Source organism: Tetranychus urticae, chromosome 1, assembly GCF_039701765.1.
Source record: "Tetranychus urticae isolate SD_2017Ah chromosome 1, NJAU_TeUrti_SD_1.0, whole genome shotgun sequence".
Taxonomy (NCBI): Eukaryota; Metazoa; Arthropoda; class Arachnida; order Trombidiformes; family Tetranychidae; genus Tetranychus; species Tetranychus urticae.
Genome location: NC_142958.1, coordinates 31,717,848 through 31,744,688, shown reverse-complemented (window position 1 = coordinate 31,744,688; position 26,841 = coordinate 31,717,848). Strand labels below are relative to the sequence as shown.

General features: G+C 32.4%; 8 protein-coding genes across 11 annotated transcripts; 6 read left to right on the top strand and 2 right to left on the bottom strand.

Annotated features, from left to right (window-relative positions):
* Positions 1-582: 582 nt before the first annotated feature.
* On the top strand, positions 583-4,893 carry LOC107361977 (retinoblastoma-like protein 1). The gene is made up of 9 exons (XM_015928945.3): positions 583-884; positions 1,130-1,269; positions 1,334-1,540; positions 1,636-1,829; positions 1,892-2,135; positions 2,201-3,273; positions 3,345-3,742; positions 3,823-4,113; positions 4,204-4,893. The coding sequence occupies exons 1-9, from the start codon at positions 738-740 to the stop codon at positions 4,597-4,599; spliced, it is 3,090 nt and encodes a 1,029-aa protein (XP_015784431.2). The 5' UTR covers positions 583-737; the 3' UTR covers positions 4,600-4,893.
* Positions 4,894-4,896: 3 nt separating this feature from the next.
* On the bottom strand, positions 4,897-6,436 carry LOC107361576 (uncharacterized). Its single transcript, XM_015928412.3, has 2 exons — positions 5,881-6,436; positions 4,897-5,706 (listed from the first exon to the last, which is right to left on the bottom strand). Exons 1-2 carry the CDS (start codon positions 6,344-6,346, stop codon positions 5,273-5,275), a joined length of 900 nt encoding a protein of 299 aa, XP_015783898.3. The 5' UTR covers positions 6,347-6,436; the 3' UTR covers positions 4,897-5,272.
* An 871-nt stretch (positions 6,437-7,307) lies between these two features.
* Positions 7,308-9,380, top strand: LOC107362039 (uncharacterized). The gene is made up of 6 exons (XM_015929032.3): positions 7,308-7,503; positions 7,858-7,917; positions 7,992-8,101; positions 8,190-8,484; positions 8,553-8,761; positions 8,923-9,380. The coding sequence occupies exons 1-6, from the start codon at positions 7,416-7,418 to the stop codon at positions 9,307-9,309; spliced, it is 1,149 nt and encodes a 382-aa protein (XP_015784518.3). The 5' UTR covers positions 7,308-7,415; the 3' UTR covers positions 9,310-9,380.
* A 397-nt stretch (positions 9,381-9,777) lies between these two features.
* Positions 9,778-19,594, top strand: LOC107362114 (sphingomyelin synthase-related protein 1-like). Its single transcript, XM_089266179.1, has 8 exons — positions 9,778-10,814; positions 11,876-11,993; positions 12,090-12,240; positions 12,867-13,195; positions 16,076-16,317; positions 16,474-16,591; positions 16,688-16,838; positions 17,042-19,594. Exons 1-8 carry the CDS (start codon positions 10,015-10,017, stop codon positions 17,371-17,373), a joined length of 2,241 nt encoding a protein of 746 aa, XP_089122305.1. The 5' UTR covers positions 9,778-10,014; the 3' UTR covers positions 17,374-19,594.
* Positions 13,194-14,941, top strand: LOC149094971 (antigen EG13-like). Its single transcript, XM_089265953.1, has 3 exons — positions 13,194-13,883; positions 14,018-14,176; positions 14,251-14,941. The coding sequence occupies exons 2-3, from the start codon at positions 14,101-14,103 to the stop codon at positions 14,337-14,339; spliced, it is 165 nt and encodes a 54-aa protein (XP_089122079.1). The 5' UTR covers positions 13,194-13,883; positions 14,018-14,100; the 3' UTR covers positions 14,340-14,941.
* Positions 15,001-15,750, top strand: LOC107362115 (uncharacterized). Its single transcript, XM_015929123.3, has 2 exons — positions 15,001-15,492; positions 15,566-15,750. Exons 1-2 carry the CDS (start codon positions 15,087-15,089, stop codon positions 15,712-15,714), a joined length of 555 nt encoding a protein of 184 aa, XP_015784609.2. The 5' UTR covers positions 15,001-15,086; the 3' UTR covers positions 15,715-15,750.
* A 781-nt stretch (positions 19,595-20,375) lies between the features above and the next one.
* Positions 20,376-23,395, top strand: Rbpn-5 (Rab GTPase-binding effector protein rabaptin-5). Of its 3 annotated transcripts, XR_016197776.1 has the most exons (10): positions 20,376-20,652; positions 21,009-21,044; positions 21,125-21,200; positions 21,271-21,550; positions 21,619-21,906; positions 21,976-22,205; positions 22,270-22,386; positions 22,501-22,611; positions 22,678-23,001; positions 23,094-23,395. XR_016197776.1 is itself a non-coding variant. In XM_089265951.1 (9 exons), coding segments are annotated over exons 2-9 (1,272 nt in total). In that variant the 5' UTR covers positions 20,376-20,652; positions 21,009-21,042; the 3' UTR covers positions 22,846-23,005. The 3 variants fall into 3 exon arrangements, 1 of the variants encoding a protein (XP_089122077.1); XR_016197777.1 differs by lacking the exon at positions 21,009-21,044; XM_089265951.1 differs by lacking the exon at positions 23,094-23,395 and having other exon boundaries at positions 22,678-23,005.
* Positions 23,396-23,630: 235 nt separating this feature from the next.
* LOC107362034 (uncharacterized) lies at positions 23,631-26,795 on the bottom strand. 2 transcript variants are annotated; one of them, XR_001568601.3, is made up of 9 exons: positions 26,310-26,795; positions 26,187-26,235; positions 26,017-26,091; positions 25,838-25,938; positions 25,588-25,740; positions 24,919-25,256; positions 24,572-24,839; positions 24,263-24,484; positions 23,631-24,158 (listed from the first exon to the last, which is right to left on the bottom strand). XR_001568601.3 is itself a non-coding variant. In XM_015929027.3 (9 exons), the coding sequence occupies exons 1-9, from the start codon at positions 26,447-26,449 to the stop codon at positions 23,969-23,971; spliced, it is 1,431 nt and encodes a 476-aa protein (XP_015784513.2). In that variant the 5' UTR covers positions 26,450-26,739; the 3' UTR covers positions 23,631-23,968. The 2 variants fall into 2 exon arrangements, 1 of the variants encoding a protein (XP_015784513.2); XM_015929027.3 differs by having other exon boundaries at positions 24,263-24,379; positions 26,310-26,739.
* Between the last annotated feature and the right edge of the window lie 46 nt (positions 26,796-26,841).

Below are 26,841 nucleotides of genomic sequence, written 5' to 3'. Positions count from 1 at the left end.
CATAACTAGTCTATCAAACTTGAAAGTTGCAAACCTCCATCGAATCTTATATCGCGTAATTAATATACTTTCCAATTAACAAGATTATCAGGTAAAAATTGTATTATGCTAAAAATGATCAGGATAATCTGAATTTTTGCCAAATTTAAAGGTTTATCAATTTTTAAATCACTGTTAATATTGAATAGATTTGTCAGTAAGTTTAAAAATTATCTCTAATCTGTATCAATAACAAGGTTGTCTATTAATCGGGCAGCTTGCTGTTAAAGTTACTGCGGAAAAACGTGATGCTTCTGTAATTAAAGTTTCATTTAAATCAATGAAAATTTATAATCTTTAAACTGTTTTCATTTATTTATTTTTAACCACTTTCATGTTGACATTTCGCTATGTAATTCAAAATTAATCAACTGTAAATAATTTGAATTATAACCATAATTCATCTAAAAATATATTACATCCATTAAAATTTGAGGATATCTTTGCTTTGTTCAATAATATTCCCGCTCGCTTCTTCCTTCTCTTCCCACAAGTCAGTCTCTCTCTCTCTCTCTTTCTCTCCTCCCATTCTTCTCTTTCTTCAAACATCAAACAGAGTGAATGCTATATTTTTGCTATCTTTGCTTATTTTGTGCTTTTGTTGTGTGTGATTTGTCTGTGTTTTTACTGAATTAACTTATTTTCAACATTGTCTAATCATCTAAAGGACGCTGGTTAATCATATTTTATGATTTAAAATGGCTTCCTCGTCATCCTCATCATCATCTAATGTCCAATTAAGTCGCAAGTTTCGTGAAATATGTTCTGATCTCAACCTAGATCGGGCTACTGCTGATGAGGCCTACAACTCTTTCCAACGTATTCAGATCAATTACACTCTTGAGGTAAGTTAATTAGACTGTGCATTGCCTGAGATAAGAAACAAAGTCCTCATTAATGAGTACTGATTGAATGTTTTAAATCGTTCCTCCTTTTTCTGATAACTGTCGTCCATGTTTATTTCAAGCATTACTGAGTATTGTGCATCTTACCAATGTATTTAAACTAGTTAATTGTTGCTCTAAATTTTCTCTTGACTATATTTTATCCAATTTTTGTTTATGCGTCTTTGACTTTTCTGCTGTCACAGGGTGAAAAGATACATTGGCTTGCTTGCGCCCTTTATGTTGCTTGTCGCAAAGGAACTACTCCTACTATTGATGGAAAAGGTGGATATGTTGAAGGAAATTGTGTTTCCCTTACTCGATTATTGAGATCCTGCAAATTAAGGTAAAATATATGACAGAAAATCTTATGGTTTCAACAGTTTCTAACCCTCTTTTTTCCTTTTCAGTTTGATTGAATTTTTCAACAAGATGAAAAAATGGTCTGACATGGCAAATTTACCACACGAGATGAAGGAAAGGTTGGATCTACTTGAACGCAATTTTCATGTATCAGGCGTCCTTTTCGGCAAGCTCGGAAACATATTCAAAGATTTATTCAAGAGTCCAATTCTTTCTCCGACTAAACAAGCATCAAACCGGAGTCGTAAACAAAGGTTAGTTTTATTGCATATGCAGGTCTAGATCAACATTATCTCTTTTTTATCTCCATTCTGCTTTTACTAATCAAATATTACTTTATTTCTTGCAGGAAGCTGAGTCTAACCTCTGGCCATGTATTTTCTTTCTGTTGGACTCTATTTGTTCGCGTTAAGGCTGAATTTAAAATGATTAGTCATGATCTGATCAACTCTTATCATCTTTTATTAGCATGCATCGATTTTTGTTTTAGTAACGTCCTTGTCAGTGAAAACGCTAAAGAATTATTGAACTCAGAATTTTCAGGTAAGAAGAATGACATCATTTCCTATGAACGTTGATTAATAGCCCCTTGTTTTCTATTTCAGAACTTCCTCCTGGATTCTTTCAAGACGAATTCATTGCTCCTGAGCCCGTACCTTGCATACTAGAGACTTTATGCAACAGATGGAAAGATATCTGTAAGGAGGATAGCTGTGTCGAGGCTAAAGGAATTAAAGAGTACTGGTTTAAACCTTGTATCAAACGAATGATTGATAAGAAAATATTCCGTTGTCGTAATCCAACTCATTTTCTAGGATTTTTAGACAATGCGTATTTCGAAGCTAATTTGTAAGTTTGATTGCCTTAACTTTTAGACCATTCTAGTCATATTTTGTATTTTTTCTTCTTTTTAGGAAAGCTATTACTAAAGAGTACGACCATTTTGTTCTGAATATTGGTAATTTTGACGAGAGAAACTTCTTGAGTGATAATGCTGATGAAGAATTAGGTGCTCCACAGGGTGACTTTGAAGTATATCTCAATAATGTTCAACAAAGAATCAAAGATTCAAAAAGCTTAGCTCCACAAACACCTCTCAGCAATCGCCATTATTTGGCCAATAGAGAAAATATGGGCTCTTTTACTCCTGTCACAAATGCTGTTCGAACAGTCAGTCGTTTACAATCTCTCCTTTTGGACTGTAAGCCAGAACCAAGTCCCGGGTTAGTTGAAATCTTTGCACAATGCACCACAAATCCTAACGATAGAATCGTTGAAAGAATCAAAGAGCTTGGAGATGAATTCTTGAAAAACTATTGTCAACCTTCAGAGGATCATGGATTCTCATCTCCATCAGCCTCAACTCCATATGATCCTACAAAGAAAATGTTGAACTCTGGCATTACACTTTACTTCAAATGTTTAGAGAAGATCATCGGACGAGAGTTGAAAAAGTGGTCTGAAACTGAAAAGAAGAGCAATCTTACCAATTCATTATCACACGAGCTTTTCCATCTATCTTTATTCGCATGTTGCATGGAAATTGTTTTATTTGCATACAACTCTGAGAAAAGATTTCCCTGGATAGTGAATATTCTTAGTGACTATCATGGTTTTCAACCACTGCATTTTTATCGAGTCATTGAATTAATAATCCGAGAAGAAGACGGATTATCGAGAGATATCGTCAAACACTTGAATACAATCGAGGAGCAGATCTTGGAAAGTGCAGCATGGAAGACTGGGTCAGTTCTTTGGGAAATGATTAAAGTTAATGGCTCAGTTCCTGCTTGTCAAGATGTTTCTCTAGCCAATCCATCTCATGATTCTAATACTATGTCTCCGGCACCAGCCACACCCCGTCGTTTAGATGGAATTTTTGCATCTCCTTTGCCACCAAGTATGAGCGATCGATTTATATCTCCTATGGGTAACACTAGGCGCAGGTTATTTGACAATGAACAATATATTCAAGTTTCTATCCCAGGTATGACTTTTTTAATAATATTTGATGAATGTCTGTTCCATTTATTCATAAACTTTTGTCTTTTTCATTAGCGCAAACAAATACGGGCGAAGTTCGACTTATCCATGTTACCTTACAACCACAATCTACTACAAACCTTGAAACTAATTCTTCAGTACCCAAGTCTGAACCACCTAAGGTCAACAAAGCTGGATCTCTCGGACTATTTTTCCGAAAAGTTTATCATCTGGCTTGGCTGCGATTGAGAGATTTATGTGACAAATTGAATATTAACGATGAAGATCTTCGTCGAAAAATTTGGACTTGTTTCGAGTTTTCGATACGTAATCATACTGATCTCATGCGTGATCGTCATCTAGATCAGATTTTAATGTGTGCTGTCTATGCTATGTGCAAAGTTACCGGACGCGATCAAAGTTTCCAAGATATCATGAAATGCTATAGACAACAGCCTCAAGCCTCCAGTCATGTAAGATTAATATATTGACTTTGTTTTTAATCGTATAACAGCAAATGCATCTATAATAATTGATTTTCATTTTTATTTAGATTTATCGAAATGTGCTATTGACTAATCGAAAAAGACGAAACTCTACTAGCTGTGAGAATTCTCGTAATTCTGAATCTAGCTCCCCCAACCAAGAAGACAATAAAGAGCGCATTAGATCATCAAGTACTCTTCCCGTTCCACATCCTAACAGTCAACCTCCAACCCCTACTCGATTAACTGGAACAGGATCTAATTTTGATTTTCCTGAAGAAAGGGGAGATCTTATCATGTTCTACAATCAAATTTATATTCCCGAAGTAAAGCAATACATTATGAAATTTAATGCAGAGGTAATTTTTTCTCCGCCTATTTAGCTTAAATATTTTACAATTGTTCAATTTGTACTAAATCTTATTTTAAATTTCTTTTTCTACTCTTAGGCTGGTTCTCCTCCGCTCTCACCTCTTCCTAAACTCGCAGCTAATTCTATATCTCCGTATCGCCGGCTATCAAACAAACACTCTTTATTTATCTCTCCTATGAAGGCTAATCTTTTCCCTCCCTCACCTCGACGTCCTATGTCTTATCATTTCTTACGAAGCCCTGCTAAAGACCTTAAAGCTATCAACTCAATGATGAAACTTAATTCCTCCTCTGGTAATGAGAAGAAAGTTATCAAGAGAATATTGCAAGATGATACTAATGAAACAAATTCTGATACTCGACGACATGGTGCAGAAAAACCTGTACTACGATCCATGATCGACAACATTTACACTGAACGTCAAGAAGATGGTGACGATACTGAAGATAATGGTGATGTTGATATGGAATAAAAGCTCATTTCATGTCATTATATTAATAATCTCTCCTTTATTCCTTTCTGTCTAATATCTTATTGACTTTTCTTGTGTCTAGGCTTTTTGGTTTCTTTGTGCCTTATAATTTGATTTATTCCTGTGTTGTTATTTCGCAGCAAACATTAATTAGATGATAATTCACTAATTTACTTCTCCTCCTCCCCTTCGCTTCTTCCTCATTTTGTCTCGTGAACATTTTCAATTAAATAAAATATATCTATATAACGGTGATCATTCTCATAGAATTAAAAAAGTAATTTTCATTCACAATTATGACTCTTTATTGTTTATTGAGACCAAAATTTTCAAAATCATATTAGCTTGTATTGCTTGTGAAATTTGAAGTGGTATTTCTTGCATCAATCAAATATTCAATTTCAACTATCTAGTTGTGAATATATGATCATGTAAAATTGTATTAACAGCAGATTCAATCTTCATGTCTTTTAGGATATTTAAAGTCAATTAAATTTGAAAAAGAGACAAAAGATCACAATTGAATGACAAGAACCTTTTTTAGATAGGTTTGTGGTTCCTTAAAGCTTGATGCGATTATTGAAGCACGCAAAATATTTGCAAATTGCAATTAAGATACAACGAAAAATGAACAATACAATGACACAATACGACTAACAAATGACAGTGTTGATCAGGCCCACATTAAATTTGACCTATGAAGTGGATTAATGGCTAAATTCAAAATGCCTTCTAAAGAGTCACCAGACAAAGATTGAGGGTCAATATTGATGATACTCTTTTTGCCATTAAAATAAGTGAATTCGCCATCTTCTTCATTTTTCATCCTTCTACTATGAACTTGATTATAAGGAGATTTGGATTGAATAACTTGACTAGTTGATTCATCAAAGAATATTTGACCAATGTGAGCAACATTTCCATTTGCATGAATTCGGTAGTGAATATGTGGAGTCCTTCCAGGATAATGGCCAGGGAACAATGTTTCAAAAGTTACGGTTCCGTTCTCATTGGTAACTTGAGTTCCTCGTAAGAATCGTCGAGGATCTTTAGGATACATTTTTTCTCTTTTCACTCGAGGTTTGTCCATGAAACCAGAGTAAATGCCTGATGACGAGAAAAATATTTAAAATTATTTTGAGATAAATTAGTAACTTATTGCTTAAATTAAGGCAAGATGGGATTTAGTATTGGAAAGATGGGTAGTTAGTTGAAATTAGGTATAAAAGAGACTTTTCAAGTTCAGCACATTCAGCTGTTTTGATAGAAAGCTATATTTACCTGAATAATCAGGTTGCCAGATATAAACCTTGGCTCCTTTGATGGGCTTACAGGTATTGAAGTCTACCAAATTTAGGGTTACATTAAGACGTATTCCGATTCTGTCTTCGACAATATTACTCCGTATGATATCCTCTTCGATGAAATATGGACCTTCACCAACTTCAGGACTTAACGAACACTCAGTAAATCTGGTAACAAATGATTGCTTAACGCTTTCTTGGGAGCACTGACCTTCTTCAGGTGATGGAACTACTTCTTCCTTAGACGCACAAGAGTTACACAAGGAAGAAGTAATCAACAGGCTTTGAATTAAAAAAACGTAGAAACCTAGTTTAATGGACATGATTAACCTCCTCCTGGAAACACCACTTGCAATATGATGGGTACCTATCACAGTTTCAACGTTGCTCTCAATTGAAATGATGACATTTCCAGGTACAGTTTTATTAGCGAACCAAAACATTGAAAACTGGTTTGAGGGTAAAAACAGATTGAGATCACCAATTGATACTTAAAATATCATCTCACTTGAAAGTAATTGTTCTTGTTTCGACTGACTGGATACTCGCGAACATTTGTACATTATATGTGTAAAAAGAAAATAGATAATGTAAATTAAATTCAATTTAATGACAATTATAGATTTGACTTGATCATTTTGATACTCATGAAATGGAGGGCTGTTACTAAAAAGACACAATCAACACAATTGTCAAATTTATACACAAATTGATTTTATATTTACAGTATACGAATGCCCAATTTAACTGGAATGATTTCAAAAGATTATCAATGAAATATCCGAATCTCAAACATCTTTCGTTGAGGAATATACACTGCATGAAAGATGAACATCTCGAGAAATTGGTTCGCATTTTACCCAATTTAGTGCTACTTAATATTGATACTTGGCCTACAGTCACTAAAAAGCTGTTGATATCGTTGATGATTATTGTAAAAGAAATGGACGATCAATCAAATGTTGCGCCGAAAAGAATTACGATGAAATTAAATCAGATTGGCCTCAGTTATCAACTAAAGAAGAAAAAATAAGCCGAAGCTTTGATTTCATGAAACATTGTTTTCTTAAAGAAAGTTATCACTTTCCCCATTTCTTGGTTCCTTTTGTTTATTGAAACCATTATTCTTATTTAAATATGCTTCACTCTATTCGGAGCGCTTGAATTCAATTTCTATTATTTAATCGTTTTATTTCGCCATCTATTTTCTTAATGGATATTATCTATTGTCTAACCTAAAGAGATATCGACATGACCAAAACTAACTAATTTTGTGAACTTACAACTTTACATGAAACCAAATTCACGTTACTTATGTTAATTCACTGCTGACATCTATGTAAACTAAAAAGAAAAACAAATTAAGCTAATTTAAGTCAAATCATTTGCCGGTTCACAGTTAAATCTTTTACCCTTTACTTAACAATCACCAGATTTTAGGAAAAGCGCTTGTTCTATAATACTTATTTTCTTTATTTTTATTACACTATTTTATTAATATATTATTTTATAATGTTGATCAACGAACTTCCCGATGATTGTTTGCTCGCCGTTTTCGATCAGATGAATTACCTGGATGATTTAATAAACTGCTACAAAGGTAATTACAAATCATGTTTATTGTATACAATGAAGATCGTCTGTTTCCATTGAAAGTGGTGTGTCACAAAAAATTGACTCTTGTTGAAAATGTGTCTCAATTGTACCAAGTTTGAAAAGGATATTGGTAGAGATTCTTGTGTTACATCGACGCAATTGTTGTCCAGGAGGAAATTTAACAGTTCATAATCAGTTTGCGAGAAACCAGCAAACATTGTTTCAACTTTAAAGTGTGAAGGCCGAACCCGATATCTTACTCAACATTTGATGTCAAGTAATGTTGTCTTGGTTCTGAAGGCAATTGAATAATGATTGGAAAAACAGCTAAATTTTTTAATTAAATATTTCGTTTCAGTGTGTGTTAGATGGCACTATTTAATTCCTGAGAGAACTAAAAAAGTTAAATATCTGATCGGTAAGATTTCAATTTTTCCTTATTCTTGTTCTCATTGTGATCAATTTATTTATCGTTCCAATTTATGTTTGCAGTGCAATGTGGAGATTATGAAGTCCGTGGTTATTCATTGGATTGTGTTTACTATAAAGAACCAGATGAGGTTTATGGCACCTGTCTGAGCAAATTATTTCCAAATTTAATAGTAAGTAATAGAAATTTAATAGTGATATTATTAACAATATTTGTAATTTTCTTAAAATACATCTTATCCACTTATCTTATCCACTTAGATATTTGAATTTTGTACGCTCAGATGCCCAGATAGAGAAGTTTGCGAGTGTATTGTTTCATTTGTCAGAAATCATGGAACTCTGAAAGGCTTAATCGATTCATATTCCGTTCCAATGGAAGAATATTGTGATACACTCGAAATGCTATCTACCTGCTCAAATTCACTCAAAATACCAAATGGTTCCAGAATGAAACAATTGGTCACTGGAGGTCAGGATTCTCTTGAGGCTGTCCAAAGATATTCACATGATTTTCCAAATCTTGAAATGCTACAGATGTCTATTGCTAATAATGGTAACTATAAAGTACAATTATTTTTCTGAGAAATGTTTGCTCATAAAAATTCTATCGTTCATCTGCAGACCATCGCGATAGATTACGAGTCCCATTATTTGAAAAGCTTAAAATACTTGCACTATATTCCGATGACTTGGGAGACATTTTTTATGGTTTTCAGTTGATAGATTCATGTCCAAGTTTACAGAGTGCCCACATTTGCATGCAAACTAATCGCTTTTTTGTTGATGAAACATTAAAACACGAATGTTTGCAGGACTTAGTTATAGAATTTGTAAGTATCGATTCGATTTGAAATGTAGTTACTTTTTTAGAAGATAAATATTTATTCAAATACATTTCAAATTAAAATAAACAAGGTTAGGTTTTGTCAACATGGCTGAATTATCTGCATTCAAAATTGATCATATAAACTAATTTATTTTATATTTGCAGTGTAACGGTGAACGAATCAACTGGGATGATTTAAAAAGATTGTTAATGAAATATCCAAATCTCCGACACCTTAGGTTGCAGGGATTGAACATGAAACATGGGCAGATCAAGCAATTGGTTCACATTTTATCAAATTTAGTTCTACTTGATGTTCGTGGATGTCATAAAGTCACTCAAAAAACTGCTGATTATGTTCAAAATTATCGTAAAAGAAATGGACGATCAATCCAATTTTACTTCGATGGAAATCCTGATTCAATCAAAGCAGATTGGCCGCAGTTATCAAATAAAGAAATAGCTTTTAGTCGAGGCTTTGATTTCATGAAACATTGCTTTTTTGCAAGTATTTTTTTCCTTCCACGTTTCTTGATCCCTATTGATTATTGATACCACAATTTGTTTCAATTATATTATTCTGTTGCTATTAAAATCACAAGGCTAGGCTAAGTCAACATTAATCGGTCATCTTTTAAAAATTTATTCAGAAAGATCAGTTGATCAAGTTTAAATCTGTAATTTGAGATGGTTGAACTTATGCACAATTTCAATTTTGCAATCTATTGAAACAATATTATCTTGTTGTCTTAATTTTGTTGAAACTGAAAGAAATGATTTTCCATTTGTTTTTGTTTTTTTCAATCATATAAATCTAGTCCGAAAATGCCATAATTTTGAACTTATCTCATATTTACCATTCAATGAAACAGTTTCATTGAAATGCTTGTAAAAAATTCCCTTTTATCAAAGCTCGTAATATTTTTATCGATACAATCGAAGATTATTATCGTATCGAATATCTAGATCTTAAATGATCCGATATAGACTCAAATGAAAAATCCTTCAACAACTTATCTCTTGAAAACAAACAAATTATGAAAATTAGATTTGCATTTCATTACAATGAGTAAATTTCATTTTATGGTGACTATTTTTAAATTTGTTGTGATTTAAATGAATAATCAGACATCAACCACTTGTTTGGTGGTCCACACTGGTTTTCTTATCAACTTATATCTTCGTTATTCTTCAAGAAAAAACATATTTCTAAAACAAGTGAATAATAAAAGTGGTTAAAGATAATTGTTTGTGAAAATGAATGGTTTCTCTGATAGCCTGTCGAGTTCACCTGATGAATGGTCACTCGAAAATGTATCTCAATGGTTAGAATCAAACAATTTCGACTCCTACACTGAAATTTTCTTTCAACACAAGATTGATGGGAAAGCCCTTCTCATTCTCACTGAAGATGATCTCCGTAAAGCTCCGCTTTCCATCAAAGTCCTTGGTGACATCAAACGCCTTTCTTTGGCCATTAAACGTCTTCAAGCATCTAATATGGAAACTGTAAAATCTCTAATATCAACTTCATCTGTGAATTCAAGCCACTCTCACACCTCCAGTCATTTTACAACCTCAAACAGCCATACTTACAATCGCCGAGGTCATCATCATCATCACCATCACCATCATCATCATGGCGGCAACAATGGCAACTTCCATCCTCTTAATTCACATAACCTCAGAGAAAGTGATGCCTCAGCTTTATCGTCAACCTCAATTTCATCTGATGGTACTTTCTATTCTTCCTCGGATGAAGATACTATTAAAACATCTAGACCCGAAACTCGAAATAGCTCTTCCATTCATAAAGCTAGACCCGAAGCTTGGAAAGCCTTAGTGGCTATGGGTTATTTCTTCATGGTCACATGGATTACAGCTTTTGTTATGGTTATTGTCCATGATCGAGTTCCTGATATGCAAACCTACCCTCCATTACCTGATATTTTTCTTGACAATGTACCTCTCATACCGTGGGCTTTCCAAATGTGTGAGCTATGTGGTGTAGCATTGTTCCTTATCTGGTCTTTTATACTCATATTTCACAAGCATAGGTAAATATTTAAGGCTATTTACTCTCTTTTTTCTTTCCATTCATATAAGTGCTGTATTAATGTCAGATGTTGATCATGCCCATGGAAATTCCATCACTCATTCCATTTGTTTTCTTTATGAGTATGTTATAGCAGTTATTCATAAAGTATATTTTAGAGAGTAACACTTTATTTGTGTTATCGTATATTGATTACACTCAATTAAATGGGATCATTAGAATAGTAATGCTAAACAATGACGTTTTCATTTGGAGCTTCACAATGCTGCATTCAATTTGCATACTGAATCATTAACACTTGAAGATAAATAAGTTGAGCTTATCTTTATCTTTTAGTTAAATATAAAATTATACTAAACAGAACCTTATTAGTAATCAGTTTTAACACTACTATCATTGCTTTATTTCCGTCAAATATGTTTGATCGAAATATTTAAGCAAATAGACGATAGAATGAAATAGTCATCTCAGAATTATCAATAACAAATTCTCATTGTTTTTAACGTATTGATCTAAACCCGTTACGTGTCAGTTAACTTGGTCTATCCATCTGATTCCATGAATTCTTTCTAATTGATTTGAATGTTGAAAAAAACAAGATTATTATTTTCGAGGTGTTCAACTCTTATTTCTTATTTGCTCCGACTTACTTTGTATAATTTTTTGTTACTTAAAGCATTTGATTACAAAAAAAGCTCTGCAACTCTTTTTCCTATCAACAAGATCACCTTGACACATGTATTTTTTATTGAGTTAAATTTCTTGAATACATGCTTGACCAAAGTGAAAATCACTCTATCCAATTACAAAAATAACGAAGGTCAATAATGTTCCACTTATCAAGGCAAATCTGTTACACAATTTTCAAAGTTAACTTCTACTTGTAATATATGAATTGTTCAGTAAAAAGCCAATTAAATTCTATGACATCAAATAATGATAAAGCAACAATCACACGGGCAAACAATGAAATGATTAATTAACTGTTTCACTTTCCATTTCAATAATTATTTATTCTTTCTTTCCTTCCGTCCTTCCGTTGCATCGATATTCTGCTAACAGGTTTATTCTGCTTCGACGGATGTTCTCACTTTTTGGATCAGTATTTCTATTGCGATGTGTGACCATGCTTATAACCTCTCTATCCGTCCCAGGTCGACATCTTAAATGCACTGCTCGTGTAAGTACCTGTTAAACCTTTCAGCCAACCATATCACCTTAATCATAATCAATGCTATAATTACTCAATTATTCATATTGTTACTTTTTCTTTTAGCCTTATGGAAGTTGGATCGAAAGGTTGCACCAAGCTTATTTGATTTGGGCTGGTGGAGGAATGTCCATTAAAGGAGTACGAACTTGCGGAGATTACATGTTTAGTGGTCACACCGTTACTTTGACGTTGCTCAATTTTTTCATCACTGAATGTAGGATACATTTTGATAAATTTTTGTCTCATTTCCCATATTCACAGAAGTCACAGATTTACATCAAATTGATTATTTATTTTTAAAGACTAGCTTCACCTCGACTGTTGGATGTTTTACTTTGCGTCTTAGTCTCATTGATCTAAGTCAGTTGCATTCAATTGATAAATTTTCCTAGCTTTAGATTCCAAGAAGCAATAACTTGTTAGTTCAAACATTTCTGCTCCTGAACTTGATTCCAAATCATATGAAGGCTAATAATAGAAGCATGTTTAGTTATTTCCTTGAAAAGAGTTGACATTTTAAAGATAATCAGTTTACTAAGTACTTGATCTTGATTTTGCTGTTTCCGGTTATCTTTCGATTTAACACTGAATGAGCAAAATGATTGATTTCTATAAGATTAGCTTAATTACTCAACACAACATTTGTTGAAATTCAAGATTGGCTTTTGTTATGGTTTCAAAACATTAGTTCATTTTATTAGATTAAATCTAAATCTGATTATGTTTACATTATTTCTTTTACTCTCACTCGCTAATTAAAACGTTTTATATCCATTTTTGCTATACACATCCTGAACTATCAGTTTCTAATATTCTACTTTATTTTTCTCTTATTTTCAGATACTCCTTCACGAATGTATTATATTCATACATTGTCCTGGGTTTTGAATCTTTTTGGGGTATTTTTCATTCTTGCTGCCCACGAACATTACTCCATTGATGTATTCATCGCTTTTTATATATCAACTCGACTTTTTCTTTATTACCACACTCTTGCCAATAATCGAGCATTATACCAAAGAGATCGAAAGCGAACACGGATTTGGTTTCCACTTTTCTATTTCTTTGAATCAGGTGTCAATGGAATTGTACCTAACCACTTCGAACAACCATTCAGATTGGATTCCATCAAAAATTGGGTTCAAAAAATGAGAAAATCAAAAGAATCTTGAATTTGACTGAAAATACGAAAAAACGATTAACTACAATCAAATTCAGCATTCGTTAAGTTAAATTTCTAAAAGCTTCAAGTTTATTTTTGTCATCATAAAGCTTATTACATAGTTTATTTTTGTTTCAATCAGTAATTTTGGTGTTCTAGGATAATCTCATTTGATTTTTCTTGTCATAATTTTGATTTATTTTTTGCTCTTTACCATATAGAAACTTCTTCAATTCATCTTGTCATCTATTTGATTGTTTCAAAACTATGCATAGAAATTTATCTTTACTATTAATATTATCTCATTGTTTTTTCGCTGTAATATACTATTCCTATGTAATTTCTGGTAAATTTCATTCAATTACATGTAAAAGTTAGTGTAATCTAAATGATTCAGTGTACACTCTAACATCCATTTAAGGAAACTTTTGGTTCATCCATTTAAGAAATCATACATCAACTGAATAAGCCATCATAAAGTAACCTACGGTCACAGTAACATTAATGTGTTGGTGAATTGTTTTTTTTGTAATTTCATCATTCATATCGTGTATTCGGAGTTATTCGGTGTAACCGAAGTTGGTTAATAAAATGTTTCATTTATAATTTATGTACCTGGGACGTAACTTTAATGCTAGGCGTAACTACTATCAGTTACGTCTGCAGCGAAGAGTAGCAAGAGATAGCACGAAAAGGTATGTCAATAATTCAATATTTTGAGAATCCAAAAATCATTATTTTTTGACCAAACACTAGATTTCATCTTGAGAGAGATATTAGAGATATTTATTACTAAGCATTTTGACGAAGTTATCATATTTATAATCAGACAGTGCTTAGCTGCCTCAGTAACCGCTGATTACTTGGTTAGTATCAACGAGTAAAGTAAACTTACAACGTTGTTAGTCGATAATGGAGAGCCTGGAGTACCAGTCCGCTCTTTACGGTTACGAAGGATCTGAGTCAGATGAATTATCTTTCAAAACAGGTATTTACGTAGTTACCAATATTAACATATAACATGGTTACTAACTTTCATTTTTCATTGTGTTTATCTTTTAGGAGACATTTTTGAAAAACTAGAAGATGATCAAGGCTGGTGCAAAGGACGCAAAGATGGTCGAGTTGGCCTTTACCAGCAAACTATGTAACTCCAATCGTTAAGTGATGGGCCATTCTTCCTAGCATCAACATCATCATTCCATAATTGTGTATGAACTGATGCCATTAGAAGAGTGGTGCTGAATAAAGCAACAAATCAAACAATGTCTCGGCGCGTAGAAGGGGAAAAGGCCCCTTGCACCAGAAACTTTCCGACCACTCTGTATGACACTGATATCAATACTGTCTACACCGTCATTATGGTCAAATTCAAGCTATATCGATAAAACACCTCACCAACCAATTTTAAACTATTTATTAACTACCAAATTCATTTACTGGATTAACTTTCTTCTTTTGAATAGTAACATAACTATTCATTTTATCTCCAATTCTTGAATATTCTCGGTTAAATTCTGATTTAGATTTATTTACCTTTTATTGTTATATATTTTATTCCAACCGATGTCATAATGATATATTGTAGCTAACAAGGCAATATCACATTTCTCTCTTCTTTTCTATTTTGTGAATTTCATTCCAGAATCAGTCTTTTTTGTTGAATAACAGAATCAGATCATCCAATTAAGTCTTACCAATTGTCATTACAAAAAAATCGTCCATACAACAAATACAATTTACGAGCAACAGATGACGCTGCACTCATTTTTGCTTCAATTTATTTTGGTTGTTCCCGCTTCAATTTAAAAATGTCAGTTAAAGTTATCTTTACATCTTTTTAATGGGATTTGTTTGCATCTTATTTAATTATTTAATTATTGTGTTTTTAGTTTAAAATGTGTGAAGCCATCAAAACTCTTCAATCACTGCCTGAATTAACTCTTAAAAAGAATGAGCTTCAAAACCAATACAACAATATAACGAAGGACTGTTACTCGTTGCTTTGTGATTATCTCGGGATAGAGAATGATGGAGAAAATCCTGAACAGAAAATTGAAAATGAAATTGAAAAATACAAAGAGTTGACAGCCGCTACAAAAGCTGAGATTGTTAAAATAGAGAAAGAGAAAGTCAAAGCTAAGGCGAAATTTCTTGCCACGAAAGAAAAATCGGCCGAATTTGAAAGCTTGGTCGCCAATACTGAAGGTGCAGTTGATGCTCAATCCAAATTAAATTTTAAAGAGTTCAGTAGACGAATGGCAGCGACTTATAAAACTGGTGAAAACAGCAAAGCTTATTTAGGTAAGTTTTCTAAAACTTAACTATATCCATAATTTTATGATTATATTCTTAATGATTTTACTTGCATTTGCAGTATATTTCAAAACTGGAATTGAAGACCAAGCAAGAGGCATCAAGATTGACGATCCAACTAAAACTAAAGAACAGAAGATGGCCGAATTTTGGAAATTGTTTGAATACATCGATAAACAAAATACAAATGTTAAGATAATACCTAACTAATCAATAAATAAATAACAGATTTATGCTAATTTATGATACCTCTGGTTTCAAAGCTTTTAAATGTTAATTACCTAAACGTTAACTACCAAAATCGGTGACTCATAAGTAAATATGTTCCCTTGTTAGGTCCTAAGTGAAAACTTGACTACTTTGAAAGTACTTGTCTCATGTTATTGTTAGGATTAACGTTTACATTTTCAAGTGGATTTCTCATTTATGTGGTATCCATTTTCTCAATTAAATCTTTGATTCATTATTTTGTGATTGTTTGTATTCATATTCATCCATTGTTGATAAACATTTATGTACAAAAAATCTCCAAAATTATTACATCAACCCAAATTCAAGCAATATGAGATAACCTAAACCCGAAGCTTGGAAAGCCTTAGTGGCTATGGGTTATTTTTTCATGGTCACATGGATTACAGCTTTTGTTATGGTTATTGTCCATGATCGAGTTCCTGATATGCAAACCTACCCTCCATTACCTGATATTTTTCTTGACAATGTACCTCTCATACCGTGGGCTTTCCAAATGTGTGAGCTATGTGGTGTAGCATTGTTCCTTATCTGGTCTTTTATACTCATATTTCACAAACATAGGTAAATATTTAAGGATATTTATACGAGTTAAGATTGTATTCGTCTCATATACAGTACTCTTTTCAATAGTACAGTGCAGTATAAGTTGCATAAATGTCAGATGTTGCTCATTTACATCCATTCCATTGATAAATTTCATCGATATTCTACTAACAGATTTATTCTGCTTCGACGGATGTTCTCACTTTTTGGATCAGTATTTCTATTGCGATGTGTGACCATGCTTATAACCTCTCTATCCGTCCCAGGTCGACATCTTAAATGCACTGCTCGTGTAAGTACCTGTTAAACCTTTCAGCCAACCATATCACCTTAATCATAATAAATGCTATAATTAATCAATTATTCATATTGTTACTTTTTCTTTTAGCCTTATGGAAGTTGGATCGAAAGGTTACACCAAGCTTATTTGATTTGGGCTGGTGGAGGAATGTCCATTAAAGGAGTTCGAACTTGCGGAGATTACATGTTCAGTGGTCACACCGTTACTTTGACGTTGCTCAATTTTTTCATCACTGAATGTAGGATACATTTTGATAAATTTTTGTTTCATTTTCCATAATTCACAGATTTGCATTAAGTTAATTTTTATAGTTGAAGAGTAATGTTTACATCATTTAATTTACTCTCACTCTCTAATTAAAACGTTTTATATCCATTTTTGCTATAAACATCCTGAACTATCAATTTCTAATATTCTTCTTTATTTTTCTCTTCTTTTCAGATACTCCTTCACGAATGTATTATATTCATACATTGTCCTGGGTTTTGAATCTTTTTGGGGTATTTTTCATTCTTGCTGCCCACGAACATTACTCCATTGATGTATTCATCGCTTTTTATATATCAACTCGACTTTTTCTTTATTACCACACTCTTGCCAATAATCGAGCATTATACCAAAGAGATCGAAAGCGAACACGGATTTGGTTTCCACTTTTCTATTTCTTTGAATCAGGTGTCAATGGAATTGTACCTAACCACTTCGAACAACCATTCAGATTGGATTCCATCAAAAATTGGGTTCAAAAAATGAGAAAATCAAAAGAATCTTGAATTTGACTGAAAATACGAAAAAACGATTAACTACAATCAAATTCAGCATTTTTACTAATTTATGATAACTCTAGTTTCAAAGTTTTTTAATGTTAATATAAGTCAATTATAATATGCAAAGTTGAGATCAATCATGATCATATTTTCCCTCTTTTTCTTGGATTAACAGCACAGTTGATGATAATAATAATGAATCCAATCTTGAGCATAATCAATTTAAAGCACTTGGTGCGTCATCAATATAATAGTAGCATAAGCGAATGAGAAGAAGGTATGACAAATGTAGATAGTCCAAAGATACGATGAATAGCCGAGACCAAATTCAGTTTCTTTTATACACAAGCCAATCATGATTCCAATCTCAAGCAACATGAACATTCCAAATCCGAAAGGAATAAAAAAATTTTCAATGGTTCGCCCAAAGATCGCCATAAATAATACTCCAAGGCAGGCAGCCATATAAACATATAAAGGTATTTTCATCTTGTGTTTAACCCAACTAACGTATTTTGAGCTTATTGTCACATTACTAGGAAGGACAATCAATGGAACAGCTGGTATAATTTCAGAAATCGAGGAAGAATTGATAAAGCCAATTGTATATGGTGTGGTTACTGAGGAGGTTTCATTGGCTGAATGGGTCTCATTGGTTCCAGAAGCGTCGGTTATTGAATCAGTTTTAAGTTGATTAATATCACAGAGAGTGATAACACCTGAAGCTACAACGAAAACAACAAAAGCATATTTCAGCGTTAAAAATGTAAGGCTTCGTCGCTGTAATTGGGAATGTTTATTGTAACCATGATTCTTCTTGATTAATGGACGTCGTTGAGGTTGACCAATTATTGGTGAAAAAGTTAACAGCTCAGTCTCTTGATACACTTGAGGATTCATCTTGTTAATTGGTCGGATACGATCACAGCTAATATCAAAGGATCCCATCTGAGTGGATCAAAATTAGTCCGGATAGCAGCTATCTGTACACTGGTGACTAAAATTGATTCCGATTAAAAGCAATTTGAAATAATTTGTTCGGACGGATGAGTTGAAGTTCAATCCATAACTGGACAGACCAGTAGAGTATCATATCGGCTAATCCTGTCTACCTCTTGTGTCAAGTTCAATTCTTTACACAACAAGTCTCGACATTACCATTTTATGCTGATTGATTGTTTGGATGACAATGAATCAAGATATGGAAAATAAAAAGCAATCAAATGTTAATTGAAAGCAATAGTGGGATAAACAGGAGGAAAAAGAAATACAGATCACATGAAAAACGAAAAAAAAGATTTCCTTTTTACCTCTTGAATTTGACTTTTTGTTAACACAGATTTATAAAAAGTAACCAATTTTTGTTTCCCTCATTCAATGTTTCATGATGAACGTGGAAATGAAACAAAAAATAGAAGCAAAGGGGAAAGGAAGGAAAGAGAGGCTAAAGAATGGTTATCGACTGAACTAGTAACAGTGATCGATAATCTGAGTTAGCATGGTTTCCTAAAGATGTCATCCTAAAGTTGACTACTTTACTCATGATAGATTACATTTTAACGTGAACCATGTAAATTGTGATCTCATTTTCTGGTTACACTTTTAAAAAACCAGAAAAACTCATTTTATAATTAAACCAATTCATATTGGTGTAAATATTAGCAACTATTTGGCTGACCAATATAGCAACTGAACTATTAAACAAAATAAAGAAAATGCATTGATTAATTAGCAAAATGAACAATTGTAATATACGATAAAATGAATAATAAAAAGTAAATTCGATGTTTTTGCACCCAAGATCAGTGAATAAAATTTTATGCCGTATTATTGATTAGTGAAACTGAGAAAGTACCAGTTTAGGCATTTGTCTCATTTTCCATAATTCACAGATTTGCATTAAGTTAATTTTTATAGTTGAACAGTAATGTTTACATCATTTAATTTACTCTCACTCTCTAATTAAAACGTTTTATATCCATTTTTGCTATAAACATCCTGAACTATCAATTTCTAATATTCTTCTTTATTTTTCTCTTCTTTTCAGATACTCCTTCACGAATGTATTATATTCATACATTGTCCTGGGTTTTGAATCTTTTTGGGGTATTTTTCATTCTTGCTGCCCACGAACATTACTCCATTGATGTATTCATCGCTTTTTATATATCAACTCGACTTTTTCTTTATTACCACACTCTTGCCAATAATCGAGCATTATACCAAAGAGATCGAAAGCGAACACGGATTTGGTTTCCACTTTTCTATTTCTTTGAATCAGGTGTCAATGGAATTGTACCTAACCACTTCGAACAACCATTCAGATTGGATTCCATCAAAAATTGGGTTCAAAAAATGAGAAAATCAAAAGAATCTTGAATTTGACTGAAAATACGAAAAAACGATTAACTACAGTAAAACCTCTCAAAGGTTGTGAGAAACTGAACTCCCCCATCTAGCGGATTTGACGTTTAACCCCGCTTTTACAATGCAATACTTCAAAGAGTTGCACAAACAATATCGCTAGGGGCAGGACCGCTCACAACCTTTGGGAGTACAACCTTTGAGAGGTTTTACTGTACAATCAAATTCAGCATTTTTACTAATTTATGATAACTCTAGTTTCAAAGTTTTTTAATGTTAATATAAGTCAATTATAATATTGAAATGTATTCGCAAAAACACAGTTCATTTTCATTCAGCTTGAATAACCAAAGCTACACCGGTTTATTGGTCGAGAAACCCGATATTGAAAATCTGATTTGGCTGGTACTATTAAAAGGCCATTAAAGCCATAAAAACAAAAATCCAACAATAATAACCAAAATATTTTATCTATTACTAGGGCGCTATCTGGTGATTACTGATTATACTAACCACCATAGCTCTGCTCTTTGGGTTTTATTAAAGCAAATTGTACGCCTCTTATCCAGGGGATTGTATGAAAATTGAAACCCATTACCTGAATGTTTACAGAATGAAAGTACCAATATTTTATAATTTTGGTGTATAGCTGTATTCATCTGGGCTGCAATTATCTTTCTTCTCTTTCATTACCTTCCCCTTCCTTTTATTTTTTCAATGAATTGATTAAATGTTTATTCCAATTATTCCATCTGTGTTAACTTTTGACTTGTTACCTTTTTCTCTCTTTGCCATCCATTATCACCATCTTCCTATTACCATTTCAGTGACCAGATTGTTGATACATCATTAAATAATGACTATATTATACATTTGAAGGACTAACATTTTCTGTCATTTCTCACATTTGTCAATTTTGAGGTAAATAACAGGCCAACTCATTTTGATCCTGAAAGCTCTTGATTTTCTTTTTCTTGTTTATATTGTGTGCTTTTTACAATGTAACTGTCGCTATTCAATGTTAATATTCTTGTTTCATTGTTTTATTCGGTAACTTTGATGTTAGCTCAGTGCAATAAGTAGACAAAATATTTGTTTATATCATTTTATTTTGTCATAAATACTTTAGTCCTGCCTAGCTGCAATTTTTCAATCATTGTCAATATAATTATTTGTATCTAAAAAAATCATTGATAAAATTTGATGTTTTTCATATCGTACTTCATCATGGAAATGCTTCTGGCTGATATGCTATACATTTAAACTCGATATATCAGGTAGGATATCTTCCTTGTGCGTCATAAAATCAAAATGTAAGTGAAATTTTGTTTTCTGTTTGATTTTTTGCTGTTTCATTTTTATCTCTCATGCTTTATTTCTCATATTTTTACAGGCTTCATCGGTCAAACTCACTCAATTTATACGATAGTAAAGGAAGGAACGGAGAAGCAAAAATGCTGACAGATGAGGTATATGCCAAGCCAAATGTTGAAGATGCTTTTTATTTACTTTATTTTTTATTTTGACTTGCATTTGCAGCTGGAAAGAACGAAGGAAAGGCTGCGTAAACCATGTGAAATGTGCTTAAACTACGAATTGCAATTACAGTCAATGCAAAAGAAAGAATCTGAGTTGTTGAAACAACTAAATGATAGTGAGGCAGTTTTAAAAAGTCGTAGAGATGATCTACGGCGTGAAGAAGCATTCCGAGCCGAACTGGAGGAGAAATTTGCTGAAGAAGCTAAAGAAATTGAGCTGCAAATCAATCAACTAAGAGAAAGGTTCGACTCATCAGCTACAGAACTAGCTGAAATTAGAAGTAAGAGTGCAATATTTCATATATCCTATCATGATCACTAATATTATTTGATTTCTAAATAATTTCAGATATTCTTACAAACTACTATGCAGAAGCAAGTGAAAAAATAATCAGTCTTACCAGTAGCAAGGAGGAAATGAATCGTCAGATTGAAAAACTTGCTGCTGAGAATGAATTGCTTCTGGGTAAACATATTGCCAAAAGTGACGAGCTTCAATCTGAGGTAATAGATTTGCCTGAAAAAATGGAGGATATGCAATTTTATTGTTTAAAGCTTCGTGAAGACTTGATCACAGCTTTGGTTGCGAAAGAAAGAAAAGAAGAAACTTATCGAAGTGAAATTCTCTTTCTTAAAGGTTAGTCCAGAGAATTTTTGATAATTATAGATTTCAACGAATTAATCTTCTTCATTTCTTATCCAATAGAGCAAAATAGATCGGAGCAACAATCCAAAGAAACAATGATTCAAGATTTAACTGAAGATTATGACCGATTAAGAGAAAGTATGGAGCAGCTTACCATTAAATACAAAAATCTTAAAGAGCAGCTTGCGAGCGCTTCTAGTAAATTGTCCGATAGTGAAACATTAATAAGTGAAAATCAGAGAATTATTTCAAATCTCGAACAAGAAGTCCTCGAACTTAACAGTCTCAAGGTTGGTTTAAAATGATTGTCAATCTAAACAACGTATTTTATTGTCATGGTTTCTATAATTACAGGTTAAACTGGAAGAGGAAAATTTAACATTCAAAAGTAAAATCCAAAGTTTACAAAATGACCTCCATAATAGTGAACAAGTTCAAAAAGATTTTGTCAAGTTGTCCCAATCACTTCAGGTAACTCTGAATTTACAATTATTCTTAAGCTTTGATTTTATTCAAATTTGTTGTTTTTACAATTTTGAGTATTTAAAATTTGTGCATAATGTTTAAATTTTTCAAAATTCATAGATTCAATTAGAAAAAATAAGACAAGCTGATACCGAGGTTAGATGGCAACACGAAGAAGATATTAATGAATGCAATAATTGCAAAAAGAAATTCCATTCTCGCAAAGAAAAGGTATTTTATTTTGATCAAAATTCCGAATGTACTTAACTCATTTGTTTCATTTCTCATCTTATTCAGCATCATTGTTCTCATTGTGGTAAAATATTTTGTTTTGATTGTAACAACAAAACCGTTTACGGTGGACCAAAGAATCGTAGTTTTAAAGTCTGTAATGTTTGCCATACTCTTCTCGATCGAGAGACTGCTCCATATTTCAGCAATGAGCCACCTCAAAGTCCAACATGATTATTTTGATTGATATAATTGTTAACCAAGAGTTTCTCAATCAATTTCTTGAAAAAGTATCAATCAAACATTAACATTTTCAATCAAACTTCCATTTGAATATTTTATTGATGTTATTACTATGGTTTTGGTCCTAATAAAAACCATCTTAAGGATGTAAGTGATACACTCTGAGAAACTAAATAATATTTATAAAGAATTACAATTGTTACATTCTAATTTAAATTTCTTTTTCTTGTAATGCTTAGATTAAAACCAGATTTGTTCATCCACCAATACAATTATTATATACCAATTGATCCACCTCATCAAAAAAGCTTGCCAACTGAGAAAACACGAGAATTAGCTGAACAAGAAATCAGTAGCAGCAAAAATTAACAATTTTAAACTTTCGTTTGCTAGCAAAGACGATTTTCATTCATCCAAAATTTTCTTAATGATAAATTTTGAAAACAACCGAGTTAACATGGAAACGATAAATTCAACTCAAAACAGACTAGTCTATTATGAAGATAAAAATGAAAATAAATAAAAACATCTGTTTTAAAAATTCTGGAAATCATTTAAAAACAGTAAATGACTGGCTAAAGAAACAAAAGAACCTGCTTGGAGGAAGTACTTCAGCAAACTTATTAAATAATTATTCGGGTTAATCCAGATTATGAATTTGAAACATTCTCGTTTTCGTTGTTTAGTAGTAACAGCTCTTGGTTTTAAATATTTTCACGAAAACTATTGTTTCGCATTATTGTGATGGAATACAAATCAGAAATAAATCAATTCAGTTTTAGCTAGATGAAAATTTAGTTTACCAAAAGATTTATCGTTAAAATACATTGGTACATTATATGGTAGAAAGCTTTTAGCTATGCTAATAAGTTAAAAAGCAAAAATTGTAAAGAAACAACTTATAAAGATTGCACAGTAATAGAATAGGATTATGTCAATTTCAATTTACCGTATAAAATAGAAATTAATAATCCTCTAATTGTTTGATAGTATCGTTTATCCTGGTGACAAATTTTGTGCAATGACGATTACTTGAAATTTCTAATGAAAATTCTTGAAATAATGCCATTCTCGTAGAACATTGTTTTAAGTTTCAACCTTTCAGGCGAAGATTTCAACTTTCATCGACCTGCTGTTTCTTTCGACGGAAAAAGTTGGATGGACCTTTACGATTTTTGGCATCAGGACCTTTAGCCTTGCCACTGCAGCCAAGTTTATTGAAAAACGATGGACCTTTACGATTTGAAGCTTCTGGTCCAGAGCGGTTCTTAGAGTCTGCACCTCTCCATGGCATGTAAGATTTACTGTAAAAGGAATAGTTTTGAGCCGATGATATTATATTTTCTCATTGATCAATTTATTGAGGAAAGAATTGGCCTGACTGATGCCTTGATTTAAAATGACTTACATTAAATTAAATATGTTGGAGCCTTTACGATTTGATGGATCAGGACCTTTAGCTACTGGCTTCTTTTTATCCTCGATAATGATTCCGTCTTCCCTTGTACTTGTTCCAATATTCAGCCTGAATAGACAGATATTTATTTGGTAAAAATATAGTGATTATTGCCAAGAATTATTAGCATAAAACTGAGAGCAAAAAATAAAACCAATATAAATAAATCGAAAACTGTAAAAACGAGAAAAAATAAAATAAGTAAAATAAATAAAAAAATGATACATAAAAATAAATGTATACAGTTAAAGTTAATGTTACGTTTTTTCTGGGTTAGTTTTTCTTTTGATGATTGGTGTTCCCAACATTGAAGCAATGAAAGCACCAGTTTGGGTAGATTTTGTATTGAGTGTTGTCAAAGTTGCCTGACTATCGGTCCAATCTTTCGGTAAATATTTTTCCGAATCTTGAGGAGTCATTGAATTTAAAAACAGGCGAGCTCGATCCTCATTAAAAGACGAACTTTCCAAGGCCATATTGATAAGGACTCTATCAGCATTCGGAAATTCCGTTTGCAAACTTTCAAACACTATACAGAATGAAAGAAAGTTATGGAATAATAATTATCATGATTTCAAACAAGAAGAGTAAATGTTAATATGAATTACTTTTTTGCTTTTCAAATATGTTTGGTGGAAACTGTGTTTGCTTCGGCCCATGGGATGACTTTGGACGGGAAATTTTACTTTCGGTGTTTAAAAAAGTCGGTCTTATTGGCCCTTCCTTCTTTTTGTAGCCCATTTTCTCGATTCTATCCATAACATCGCTAACATTATGATCACAATTGTAAAGAAGATCAAACAATACGATCTCATCAACATCAGGGTAGAGGATTTTGATGTAACGTAACTTCATCTTTGGTGAACCCAATGACTGGTATCGACCCACATGAGGGGCAAGAGTTGCAATAATCCCGGATATAACATCATGTTCACTATTATTATATCTGTAAAATCATTAAATTTATCAGGTTGATTAATTGATACTTAAATAACCAAACCGAAACTCAAAATATCAAAACTTTCAACAGCTGATAGCACTGACATTTCAATGATTAATACATGTTATCTAATTTACAAATGTAAACGATAAATTTAGTGCGGCAGAAATAAAATATCCTATGAATATGTAATTATCTGAAAGCTCAGCCTAAACCATTTTATCGATTTATTTCTGTCTGGTAAAGTGATACTCTTAAAGACATGACAAGCTTCAGCAGTATATTTAATTGTCTAGTTTTGATAGTTCAAGGGCAGTAATTTCGTCTGATTACTTACTTGCACAAAAGTTGCCTTATGGTTGTTGGGTCAACTGTAGGAAATTTAGCCTTCAATTTGTAGAATAGAGCTTCATCGGGTTGAGTTTGATATGTTTTAGCGTAACTTTCATTTTTCAAAATATTGGTGACCACGTATTCTCGATTAGCATTTCTTAATGAACGAAAGAAAGAAAGAATTAGTAAATTGCACCAATCAAAATGTAAAAAATGAATTATATATAAAATATGTAAACATTAACACTAATTACTTTCGCAGCAACTGAGCTATATAAGTTTCATCGACATCAGGAAACATCTTGTTAATACGCTGAACTGTTGAATCATTTGCTTTGTAACGGGCTGAAAAGGGCTGTAAGATGAGACAAGATCAGAAACGATCATGAATATTAAGTTATCAATTGATATTGGAGAAGAGCAAATCAGTTACCTGGTAATGACTTCTAATAGTGTAAGTGTGTGAAGGGGATGATGATCTCGATGACTGACAAGATCCTTGTTGTCCCTGTTGAAATGATTGAAAAAGGCAAAACATTATTATAACTTAGGATTTTTGATAAATGATATCAACAATAATTTCTAAAATTAAGAAATACTTACAGTTCGGAAGAAATCCCATGCATTTGAAGCATATTCATTGAAAAAATAGCTACAAAACAAGTTGAGAAAACGTTTTTACAATTTTCATGAAAAAGGTTCACTAATAAAAAACAGCAGACTTACTACTTATTGGTCTTGGGGTCATATTTACATTGCCATCCAATGGGTAAAATATGATCATGTACCGAAATAGCGTATGATGGCGGTAAAGATGATTGTGATGAGCAGGATGGAGTTGACGGAATAGGACGAACAGTGGCCATTATAATTATCTAATTGTAAAAGCAAGATTTGTCATACGGCTTACTTGTTATGCTAAAAAGGTACAAACTGGAAAAAGGATAAGGATTAAAGGGGAAGGGATGAATTGGTTTATCTAATTAAATCAGACCATTTTAATCACAAGCAGATGAACTGTTCATTTCATTTATGAAATAGAAAAATCAGCCTCATCATGTTGACTGAAGAAGTCGAGGAAATTTCAACTATATACGCTTGCCTGGAATGATATCGATTTAAAAAGTATTGATTTTCGCGTTTCAACTTTCAATGAATTGCGCATTTTAACATTAGACAGACTCACTTGTTCATTTTGTTATCTGTTTTTATAAAATCTAAAATGATAACCATTAGCTAACAATCATGAAAGAACAAG